We start from the raw sequence: 12,744 nt of genomic DNA on the forward strand, positions 1-12,744 counted from the left end.
AACTATACAGTAGTATAAGACTAAATGTCTACAAAAAAGTAATGTGTGCTTTTTAATAACTGAAATACTTCAGGTATCTCATAGTAAGGTTTTAGTGATTATACTTCTTGAAGGAAAAATATATGATCATTTAAGGAAAACTACTATCCTTCTGAGATGTGTATTACGTAACCATCATCTTATGAATGTTTGTAAGTCCTAACAAATATTGTCATGGATTACTTATTCCTGATAATATGAAAAAATAGCTCCATGAGGGCTTAAATAAATAATATAATTTGTCAGTGGTACTCTCTTGTTAACTTTAAGGTTTTAAATTCATTCGAAGAACTCAGAAAGGATATAGAATACTAGTAGAACATTGTGTTATTTTTTCTAATTGCAATGCTAGGCCCAAGGCCCCTGACCAGCTTTTAAATGACCAAAGAGCATTTCATGTTCTGCTAAAATCTTCCTGGCTTAAAAACAAACAAACAAACAAAACAGCATACAACTTAAAGTCTCTAATGTCTTTATTTATTTAAATGCTCTCTATCAGTCTTACCAGAATAAGTAACTGCCGTGGTACTGTAAGTAGCACTCTGGGTGTAGGATGGCACCACAGTGGCTGCAGCCGCTACAGGCTGTACGGTGGAAGATACAGGGTAAATGGAGAAAGTAGTGGTAGCTGGACTCGGTGTCGCTGGTTTTATGGCTGTCACTTGTCGAGTTTGCTGGGCTTGTGTATACTGAGTTGCACCTTGGCTATAACCTGCTTTGGGAGCTAAATTGAGAAAGAGACATCAGAAAATTAGAAGGGTAAACCACTTTCAGTATTTGCTTTACTGCTGTGGGCTGGAACAAACCCTACAATATCTGCAAGGTACACCTATAGTTACTGTACCAACATCCTGGAAAACTATTAAAAAAGTACGTTAAATGTTAACTGTAAATTAGATGCTAGCAATTTCTTCTCGGCAAATGGGTAAAAATTCTGATTACCAATTAAACAAAATATAATACCTATATAAATTACTATCTCATTCCATACTTCCAAAATGATGTTTTGTAAAACTTTAGAACTGAGATTACCAGTACTACTTAAAACAGGTATTAATAAAGTTTCTGGAAATGGTGTGTTTATGTATTTAGGCTAGTCAGTCTACTTGAGTTACGCTTAATACTGGGAACAGGAGAGAGAGAGCCTCAAAGTATATATTTGAATTCACAGTAAAAATTTCAATTTTTGATTATAGGGAACCTGTTCATATACAAGTCATCACATTTTACTGATTCATCCATAATTCCAACTCACAAGGTTCTGACAACTCTTCAAATGCAATTAATAGCTTGAGTGCAGCTCTTCATATATGGCTACCATTAATGTCTCTGCTAAACTTTCTGCTGCCTTTGACCATATTCAAAACAAATGTATACTTTAAAAATCTCATCAGCCTCATTATCAATCACTGAATTCATTTAATCACCAATTAAGGATCACTAAAGGATACAAATATAATTTCTAAGAAAGGCCCGGATACTGGGGGGGGCCAAACTCATTTTATGCTCAATTACATAAAGGTACCTTAAATAAATAGCACTTAAAAGTTTTATAAAACTTTTTGCAGACATTTTAAAAAAGAAAACTAAAGTTACATACTCAATGTCAGAAATTAGACTACATCAAGGTCTTCTGAGTCTTAAATAACACAGTACTTTTACACACAATCTAACCTTTATAATAAACCAGGAAGTCCACTATAGATTGCTGTACACACAAATCATTTGAGATGAGGCTATAGGAAAAATCGGGGTTATGTTAATTCAAAATATTTTTAAACCACTTTTAAGGAACACATAAAATCTTAGAACTAGAAGTATCCTAGAGAGATCTGGGTTAACTACCTTATTTATAAATAAGAGAACAGAGATGAAAAGATATAAAAAAATCACTTGCCCACATTAGTGGTGAAGCCAGTACTAGAAGCCAATCCTACTGTTTTCCTAACCCAAGGCCCTACTGCAAGGAGCATACTCTCATGCTCCTTCAAAAATAATTAAAATAAAAAGGTTGCCTACTTTTTGAATCCCAGAGAGCTTTGTTTTAAAAGTTGTTAAAACTCCACAGAAGAATCCATCTTCCAGACTACAAATACATAGGATTCTTTGCAGACAAAACACTTCCTGTGTTTGAGCCAACTGTAATATCGATGGCTAGTTACAGAACCAACTGTCAGTACAGATAAGAGACAGGTGATTTAAAAATATGGACCCACAAAGGGTCTCTACTGGTTACATGGCAGTCAGCAGTGTGTCCTGGGCATTTCTGGCAAAGATGAGAAGGTGGCCAGAGGTTACCACCAGAACTGCTTTTGAACTGCTTATTTCAGCAGGAAGTAGACTGTAAGCTGAAGATCAGAAATGAAATACATTTCCAGAAGAGAAGGGCATGATCATGCATTGCTTCCATTGCCTTCTCTTTGGGACTCAAAGGCATTCTAGCAGAGAAAAAGAAGGACATGGCTAGAACCTATCTTTCAAGATAACACGATGAGTAATACTTAATACTTAATACTGGGATGCTTAATACTGGGAACAGGAGAGAGAGAGCCTCAAGTATAATTTGAACAGAAAAATTTCATTTTTGTATAGAACCTGTTCAGACTTAAAAAGAGCATTATCTTCATTAAAATTACCCTAATAACATATTTCAGTAATTCACAATGAAGCCGTGTATGTTAATAAAACCCACCTACCTGTCTGATAGTAGGTTTCAGCAACAGAAGGCTGAGGCTGGGCAGCAGCAGCTACAGCAGCAGCAGTTGCTGTTGGTTGTTGGTAGTACTGCTTACTATCATAAGCTACGGCAGGAGCTGTGGATCTTACATATGAGTACGAGTCCTAAGGAAAGAAAATGAAAGAAAATCTTTTTATTAGTAAAGATACAGTAAATGCCCCTCATCTTGCTATATAAAAGTGTAATAAAGGAAATTAAAAAAACTAAATATATACCTAGACCTAGATATATGAGTCAAATTCAATTATAAAGGGAATTCACTTTGGACTTAATAAAGTCAAAACCATGTCAAGCAGCATGTTTAACTTTTAATATCAGAAAAACTACCAAAACATTTAAAAATGTTTAAAAAATAATAATTTTATTAAAAAAATTCATAGCTGTTTTTCCTTAAAGATGGGTCCTATAGTAAAGAACACCTGTGTATTCTCAACGTTGTGATTGCTCCGGCTTTCTTTTCATTCTTCCTTATTTATTACTATCATTAACACAGTGATGAATAGGAGCTTCCAGATGGAAGAAAGGGGAACAGAGGTGCCAGGAAGAAGGCACATTAAATATAAATCTCCAAGGCAATGAAGATCAAGGTGAGCTTGGTGAATTCCAGTACAGCTTCAAGTGAGGGATGGGAAGGTATGCAGGTAGAAAGGCTGAGAAGTAGGGAGAACGGATAAAAAGATGGGCTTCATTCATCCTGTTAAGAATAACTGAATTTATTATATTATGTTTCTAGACATAATGAAAACCATGACAAAAGTCAAAAGGAATTCCCTGTTTAGTAACTTGCCAAATATTAATAGTGAATACTAATATTGTTGATTCATGTCATTTTTTTAATCAAAATAAATTCCCATAATTAAAAAGAATATAGGAAAACTAGGCAAAGTCCAGAAAGGTCAAAGTTTAGAAAACAGATCCTAAAAACAAACAGGTTAATTTGCACAGCAAAAGAAACCATCAACAAAATGAAAAGACAGCCCACTGAATGGAAGGACATATTCCCCAATGATATACCTGGTAAGGGGGTAATATCCAAAATTTATAAAGAACGTAGAAAATTCAACACCAAAAAAACACTCCAATTAAAAAGTGGGCAAAGGACCTGAATACACACTTCTCCAAAGAGGACATACAGATGGCCAACAAACATATGGAAAGATGCTCAATGTCACTAATCATCAGAGAAATGCAAATCAAAACAGCAATGACATACAATCTCACACCTATCAGAATGGCTATCATCAAGAAATCAACAAATGGCAAGTGTTAGAGAGGATGTGGAGAAAAGGGAACCCTTGTGCACCGTTGGTGAGAACGCAGACTGGAACAGCCACGGTGGAAAGCAGTACTGAGTTATCTCAAAAATTTAAAAATGGAACTGCTTTGTGACCCAGTGATTTCACTTCTGGGAATATATCCAAAGAAACCAAAAACACTAACTCGAAAGAACATATGCACCCCTATGTTCATCACAGCCTTATTTACAATAGCAAAGATTTGGAAGCAGCCCAAGTGCCCATCAATAGATGAGTGGATAAAAAAGCTGTGGTACACTTATACAAGAGAATATTGCTTGGCCGTAGAAAAGAAGAAACTTTTACCTTTTGTGACAGTATGGGTGGACCTACAGTATTATGCTAAGTGAAATAAGCCAGTCAGAGAAAGACACGTACCATATGATCTCACTCATATGTGGAATCTAATGAGCCAAATTAACTAACAAAATAGAAGTAGATTCACAGATACAGAGAACAGACTGAAAGCTGTCAGAGGGGAGGTGGGGTTGAGGGCTGGGTAAAAAAAGTAAAGAGATTAAAAAGCAAAAACAAACCCTCACAGACACAGACAACAGCATAGTAATTACCAGAGGGAAAGGAAGAAAAGGGGGTGCAGAGTGGTAGAAGAGGGTTATGGGAGGATAAACAATGGAAGGACACTTGGGGTGGTGGTAACACACAATTCAATATACAGACGATGTATTATAGAGATGTACACCTGAAACCTGTACTATTTTATTAACCAATGTCACCCCAATAAATTCAATAAAAAGAAAATAAAAATGGGTTAAAGGAAACTGGGACCAAATTTAATTAAATAAGCACACAGTAATTTAGTACCTTAATAAACACAACGCTATAAAGATAATTAAATTTTTACATCCTCACAAGGGTGAACAAAAAGCAACTGGATAAGAGCAGGATCATTTTCTGTTATATACTAAGAAAGAACATCTTGAGGGAAAGAATGTACAGACACCAGAAATTCCACCCTCAGTAAGTTTCAAAAAGACACTATAATTTGTTTGTCCTGTACAGCTTAGGCTCATGGTTCTCAAAATAGGAGGAACAGCTGTGTTCTAAGTGGACAAATAATGCCACAGTGCAAACAAGTGGCATTTTCCCTATATCTTAATTTTCCTCAAAAACTTGGTGTAAAATTAAAATACTTAAACAGTGTGAATTTTTCAAAATTAAAGCAAACAAATATAGTGAAATGGGCTCGGGGGAGATTATTAATATAAAACTCAAAGCACAGAAACTTAATGCTTGAACTATGCCCCTGCCTCAATTACCTAGGAACACATTTCCTTTTCTCTATTATTACAGGTTCATTTTGAAAGACCGAAGTTTGAGAAACGGTGGCTCAGACATTATATCATACACTGAGGATGCCGAAGCCTCTATGTTAAGGCTACTGAAACTAATAGTTTTCTTACCTGGTAGTTTTGTGTAGTAGCTGGGGGTGGTGGTGGTGGTGCTTCTTGTTGTCTCTGGGTATAACCATAATCCGTTGCTGTGTGTGCAGTGGGGTAGCCTCCATAAGCAGCAGCTGTTGCAGCAGCTGCAACAGCTACTGGAGCAGGCCTGGCAACCGCAACTGTGGCAGCTGCTGGTGCATAGGCAGCAGTAACTGTGTGCGCAGCTACTGGAGCCTGGTGGACAGTGTAGCTAGCAACTGTAGTTGGATGAGAGTAGGCTACACCCGAAGCTGGCTGCTGGCTATATTGTGGAGTAGAAGAATAAACATAATACAATTTAATTTTAAAACCTAGGAGTTTAATACACTTAAACAAAAAGTACATTTCAAGTAATTTAATCACAAGACTACAAAAGATCAAGTATTTTATTTGAATTTAATGAACCTCCCAATCAATACCATATTTGTCACTGTTATGTAATTTTCATTCCTTAATCTCAATACATTAGTAACACATTATGTTTCAGATCACAGATCACATCACAAAGCAGGGATGACAAACTGGAATAGGAACCAATATTAGGAAGGAAAAAACTGATCAAACTTGAAATTTAAAAAAATACTTGTACATACAGTTCTCTATTATGCTCTACAGTTAAAAAAAACTCTGCAAAAAGATGTTAAAAAAATATTGTATTCTAACTCCAATTATGGAAAACATTTAAGGTAGAAACTATTACCCAGTTGACTTAAGAAATACTTTTGCTCTATGTAGAGTGGTGGCTTTCAGCTAGGGGAGATTTTGAGGCCCTCCCTCCCCTCAGCCCCCAGGCACATCTGGCAACATCTAGGGAGATTTCTGATGATGGTCAAAGTACAAAGGTGGTGGTGGTGATATGTGCTACTGACATCTAGTGGATAGAGGTCAGTGATTACTATTACATATCCTACAATGCACAGAATAGCTACTCACAAGAAATAATTATGGCAAGAATGTGAACAGTGCTGAGGTTGAGAAATCCTGCTCTAGGGTACAAAACCTACAATGCAATCTCTATTATTTTAGATAAATTTTCCAGATTAGAGGCAGAATTTCATTATATACACTAATTTTTTTCTTTAAAATGCAGCATGTTTTGCAATCATAACCATTTAAACCTCAAAGAGGCAAAAAGTTTCCAAAACCGTAAATCAAAAAATTTGGAGCCAAAATTCTTAGAGTAATTTTTACTTTAACTTTTAAATTGAGAGCCTATGTCACATAAAACCAAAGCTGAAAGATGTTGGCATATGATAAAGTTTGTTATTCTGCAATCATTGAATAATACACTCACAATGATGTGCTAAAGCTGTATTATCAAGACAGAAATGCCTTCTTAAAAAAAAAAAAAAAAAAAGAGTGCTCCAACAGTTATTTGGCTGACAGGGTTTAGGTGATTATAAGTTTTACTGACTCAACTGTTAAGAATAGCTAAGAAAAAAAAACTACTGACATAAGCTGAAGCTGCACTAATAAAGTGTCTGATTCATGGATTATAGATAGTAAAGGATATTCTTCACTGGTGTGCACAGTACCATAGAAATACAGCATAAAATTAAACTTTGGGGGCCTTCATATTTTAACTAAATTATGGAAATCACTGATAATTAGGAATTATTCAAAGGGAATCAATATGAAGCTTACAAGTATGGGTATTATTTCATATAAAAATGGAAGACCTGGAGACATTCAGTCTAGAAAAGGTGACTGAGGAAGACATGATAGCTGCCTTCTAATAGAAGAGACTTACTCCATGCTGCTCCAGAGAACAGAACTAGAACCAATGGATGGAAGGGTGGTAGAATTCAGCCCAATATGAAAAAGAAAAAAAGAAAAAAAAACAAAAAACTTAGAACAGAGTCCAAAGAAACTCTTATAATTTCTATCTGGATGAAGTGTTCCACATTGTGATATTAAAATTAGCTAACATTTTATACGTATATGCTGAGTCTAAGACAGGAAAAAAAGGAAGTTTAAATTGTAATAATGGGAAACTGGTTTGGGATTGACATTTTCTATGGATAATTCCACATCCTTAAGAAAAAATGCCAGTAACAAACATATTATACTTTTTCCAAGTTCCTAAAACTAAAAAGAATAATTAGACTTAAAATATAAGTAATCGGTTCTGTGAAACTTGTATTTTGCATTTACCGGTGAGATTTCACACATCCAAACTACATTGTATACACAGAAGGGGTTTAGGCTATGTAAAAATTCAGACAGTCTAGGATTCCTATATTCTTTCTATTCATTCCACTGCTCTTTATCAAATATCTGTTCACATTTCTTTCTCCCCAGAATTTGTTCTATTAAATAAAAAGCAGAGTGGGAAAAGAATAGTAATGTCCAGTCAATTAGGCAGGCAATTTGACTTGTCAGAGTCCACGTCGCTCAGGATGGGATGATCATATATACTCCAGTTTATGCTCACTGTCCCAGCATAATTATTAATAGAACTCTCACTCTGCTGTGCGTCTCGGTATGAACAATAAACTACCGCTGCTCTTCCAAGAAGCCATAAAAAAATGCCAGTGCATTCAACAATTACTGTAAACATCCCAAGGGCTGCTTAACCTCATTCTGCTCTGTATAACTCATCATATGAGCTGACATACCCTCCACCAAAAGCATCCTAAACAATAATGATCTAGTCCCAATTCCCAAGGGGTCAAAGCTAGGGTAGCTGACTGCTTGCTATTCAGAATAGTCTCTGGGTTGTTTTCTTAGACCCATCTGGGAATTTCTCTTTCAGTTTCAAATATCCTTAGAAAAACTGTCCTTTATGTGAGGTAGATGACCAGATTGGACAACACCAGTTCACTTAAATATCCTGTGGTTAAATCTAAATAAATAAGGTAATTTTAGAAAATTCAGGTCAAATCAAGTCCAAATTCATTTAAGTAAAATTTGTCTAAGTGGAAATAGCTGATCAAATCAAGGTTTCTGCCTAGCTGTGGGTGCTAGAATAAAAGCTGTTAAATTAGATCCCTTTGTAAAATGTACAACTGTCTTTAAGTTATTTCTTAAATAAAGCCAGATATAAAGTAAATATTTCTTTAATTAATTATTGGGGTGGGGGGGTAGAGAAAGAGAGGGAGAGAAACACTGATCAGCTGCCTCTTGTATGCACCCTGACGAGGGAACGAACATACAATCTAGGCATATGTCTTGACAGGGAATTGAACTGGCGACCTTTCACTTTGAGGGACAATGCCCAACCAACTGAGCCACACCAGTCAGGGCCAAATAACCCAAATCTTGTGCCATAAAAATACATTTGTGAAATGAGAAGATTTTCATTTATTAAGCATTCGGTAGAGCAGAAGCTTCTACTTGGATAATATCCTTTGTGAATAAATTAAATCTAATCAGTCTCAGTTTTTAACCAGCACAAACTAAATAATAAATGATGAAACATACATATAAAAAATGGATTAAAAATGTAAAGAAATAATTGAAGAATCAGACATAAAATGGAAGGGTAATTCTCTTGGAAGGAAAAAGAAGAAAGTATTTAGGGAGTTATTAATATTAAAGAGTAAAACATTTCATATTTTTGGACTTAACCTGGAGGTTAAGTACACCTGCTTACCAAAAAGTGAAGCCAGCCAGAGGGCTAACCAAAGCAAGACAGCCAACCAAAATTACCACAAACTTAAAAGAAAGCCTACTATAAACTGGGAGAGAAACACAAAAAAACACCCAAGAATGACCCTGTGGGAATCAAATATGTCAAGGCAACAGACAAGAATTTCAAAAACGTTAATGTATATTCATAAAACAAGAACTTTATACTAGTCAGGAAATCAAGTTGAGGACTACAGACAAGATAAAGATATGAAAATTGTAATAGAGAAAACTGTAATGACAATAGGCTGCCTTGAAAATTCAAGGGAAAATGATTATTGTAGAATTCTATACCATACCCAGATAAACTATTTGTGAAGAATATAGATTTTTCTTGCCATTCAAGGACTGAACGAGTTTATCTCCTACATACCTTTTCTTTGTCATGACAGTGTGTTTCAACCACCACCACCACCACCAGTCAGTCAAGAAATTGTGGATCCTGCAAACATGGATCCAGACCCAGGAGTGAGAGAAAAGCCCAGGGCAGCAGCTGTGTAGCAGGCCCAGAGAGGCAATGAGCTTAGACTGGAATCAAAGGAAGGACAGAAGGAACACGTTAAAAAAAAAGAGGACTGAACAACAGACTGGAACCCTAGAAACACCTTAAAATCTAATAAAGGCACCGACAAGGTCTGAAAGAAAGACAAGGTAATGGAAGACTTCAGGAAATATAAAACTGTTGAACACAGGTATGATCGTGCTAAAAGACATAATTGAAAAATTAGAGTGCAAAAAGGGGAAAAATCCATTTTAATTTGAGCTTAGGAAGAGTCGTCTAGTAAGTGGTACAGGGTTGTAAAAATTAAACACATTAGGAATTAAAATCATAGGACAGTACTTGACTCACAGTAAATACTATTTACACAGTCATAATAATGAAAATTTTTGCTTTAAACTTTTAGAATCAACCCAAATCACAAAAAGTAAACTATGATTACAGAACATAATGTATATGGCATCGCAAGTAAAACTGCAGCTAAGTTGGATGTGGGATGTAGAAAGCAGTCAAGTAAAGCACAAGAGTTTCAAGATTCTTTTCCTAAAATAGACAGTACTGAGATACTGTCTACCTTAGATGGAACTAGAAATGGAGTGAACTGTTTATAGTAACAGAAATAGACGTTATCACTGAATTTGGGAGGAGAAATAAGAAGCAAGATGGGGTATACACTAATTCCTAACTATGATTGTAGGAAATCAAAATACTGTATAATGCATAAAGTTGATAAATTGAGACATTAAAAAAAGCATATTATTTAGTGAAATAAAACCAGAATGTATAAAAGGTGGGGATCTCTTGGAAGGAGAATTGGGAGGCAGGGAGAAGGAACATAAAGAAACGTTGTTTTCATTATAAGCCCTTCTGTACTACATTATTTTTAATTCTCTGTTTTACTCTGGTGGGAAAAAAAGCATAAAGGTATTGGAATAGAATTCTTAAACTGGCAACCTGAGTGACTAACAAACAAACCCCAAATTTATATATTACTTTCTAGTAACTCCAACGTGACTCTAACTTCTACATTTCTGGCCTCAACCCTAACCTATCATCCAACTGTGGACCCATTTGTAATATTTTCAAATTCCATTACCATGATGTGGATTTACATTATACTAAATTTATAGTCACTACTGAAATTAAAATAACTTATGTGTACAAATAGCTTATCCATGTAAGTGGCATCTGATAACAGGGGCACATTTCTACACTACAGTGGTTCTCAAAATGTGATCCAAAGGCTGCTAAGGGTCCCTAAGGCCTTTTCAGAGGTCTAGGAGGTTCTCTTTTTCAATTACAGATTGCCTTCATGTATTTTATTCCAAATAATTTATTGCAACAGACTGAATTCAGGAGCAGATTTGAGGCTCCAACCATCATATAACTGGGACATTAAACGGATTTGTAAAAATGTAAAACAATGCCTCTCATCTCACTATTTTTGGGGAGGTAGGAATATAGGTATTTTTCACAATACTTTTGGTTAGCATATAGGGATTTATTATTCTTATTTTAAAATGGCCTGATATATATTTTTAAAATTTGTTACACTATTATATAACCCACATAAAGAAAAGCTCTTTGAGGTCTTCAACAATTAGAAATGTAGAGGGGTCCCAAAATCAAAAAGTTTGAAAACTGCCACTTCATGCTACAGAGAACATTCACAGAGTAGTCACCTTTTTTTTTTTTTTTCCCCCCTGCTTTTTAATAATTATCTTTAGGCAAAATGTTTCCTTCTATCCAACAGGGAAACAGTGTTAGCTGTCAGGGAAAAAGAGCCATGCATGAGTGACCAGATCCCCCTACAAATCTCCCAGTTTACTCAGCATGCTGCTCTACAAATACCATTTTATGTGTTAGCAGACACGTGAAAGGCATTGGGAAGCAATGCCTAGAACTTTGGGACTCACACAAGAAACCAGTACACAGAGTGAATTAGGAAAAAGCATACCTCCCCCTTTAAGAGAGAGTAAGTAAACTTTGTTTCAGTCCTGGGTAAAAGGGAGAAAAGTTTCCCTCTACAATTTGATAACCACAAGCTGGCCCTCCCCTCTGTTTGGGCTCTGGAATTCCCATTATCTGACCAGGAAAACTCTAAGCCAAGAAGTTTGTTTAATATTATCTCTGGGATAACAGTGTTTCCATGTGCCACAAAAGTATATTCTTTTCTATATGTTACAATCTTCCAAGAAACAAGAGATCTCAACCAAAGTAATCACAACAAAACTCCTAAGGAAACAAATTACTATGAGCAAGAATTTGCAGAATAAACATTTTTTTGAAAAGACTAAAATGTATTAGAATTATTGGATACAAAATATAAAATGAGTACACTTAAAGAAAGTAAAAGGCTATCAAGACTAAGACAAAGGACCAAAGATTGCTTAAAAACAAAAAACCAAAACCAAAACAGATAATTTTAAAAGAACCAAACAGAATGAAATGCAGTATATAAACATTATCATTAGAAAATAAGAAAGTCATTTCATAAATTAGACATGGCTGGCAAAAAAATTAGTGAGCTATAAAGTGTCTGTAATGACCTAGAATGCATACAGAGAGACAAAGAGATAAAAAATAAATAAAAGAAGGAAGGAAGATTGGTTAAAAGACCCAGAGGACAGAATAAAAAGTGGTAACATATCTAATTAGAGTAGCAAATGAAGAAAAAGAAAGCAAGATGGGGAACATCTACAAAGAATGTCTGAGATTTCCCAGAATAAAAGATGAAACCCCTCAGACTCAGGAGCTCTAACAAATCCCAAATAGTAGTAAGTTAAAAGGAATTCTCACCAAGATACATCAAAGTAAAAAGAACCATTTATAAGCAGACTGAAGGGGAGGGGGAAATGAAATCTTCCTAGAGACTTGGCAATGACTTTTCAAAAATGAGGAGAGTGAATTAAAGACATTTTAAGGTTAAAAAAAAGGCATTACTAGACCCACTTTAAAAGACATTCTCAAAGATTTACTTTAGGAAAAACAAAATTGATCTCAGAATGAATGAATGATAAGTAAAAAAAAAAAAAAGGCGGTAAATCTGAAGGTTAATTTAAATAATCACTGACTACATAAAACAGTAACTGTACTCAACAA

At 35.2% G+C, this 12,744-nt stretch overlaps 1 protein-coding gene across 3 annotated transcripts in view; it reads right to left on the bottom strand.

Moving 5' to 3' along the window:
* The window catches only part of ZFR (zinc finger RNA binding protein), a 74,834-nt gene that overhangs the window by 48,152 nt on the left and 13,938 nt on the right, over positions 1 to 12,744 (bottom strand). For 2 of the 3 annotated variants that reach the window (XR_008530033.1, XM_054583915.1), the window contains exons 3-6: positions 7,264 to 7,287; positions 5,493 to 5,775; positions 2,736 to 2,880; positions 545 to 763 (exon numbers count right to left, since the gene is read on the bottom strand). Coding sequence is in view for 2 of the 3 variants with exons in the window: in XM_054583915.1 (XP_054439890.1) it covers positions 545 to 763; positions 2,736 to 2,880; positions 5,493 to 5,775; positions 7,264 to 7,287 (671 nt within the window). In the remaining variant the exon portion in view is untranslated. The remainder of the gene's footprint in view (positions 1 to 544; positions 764 to 2,735; positions 2,881 to 5,492; positions 5,776 to 7,263; positions 7,288 to 12,744) is intronic. The other variant, XM_054583916.1, reaches the window with a different exon arrangement.

Source organism: Pteronotus mesoamericanus, unplaced genomic scaffold (genome assembly GCF_021234165.1).
Source record: "Pteronotus mesoamericanus isolate MK-2021 breed Mesoamerican mustached bat unplaced genomic scaffold, CSHL_Meso_final contig_75, whole genome shotgun sequence".
NCBI lineage: Eukaryota > Metazoa > Chordata > Mammalia > Chiroptera > Mormoopidae > Pteronotus > Pteronotus mesoamericanus.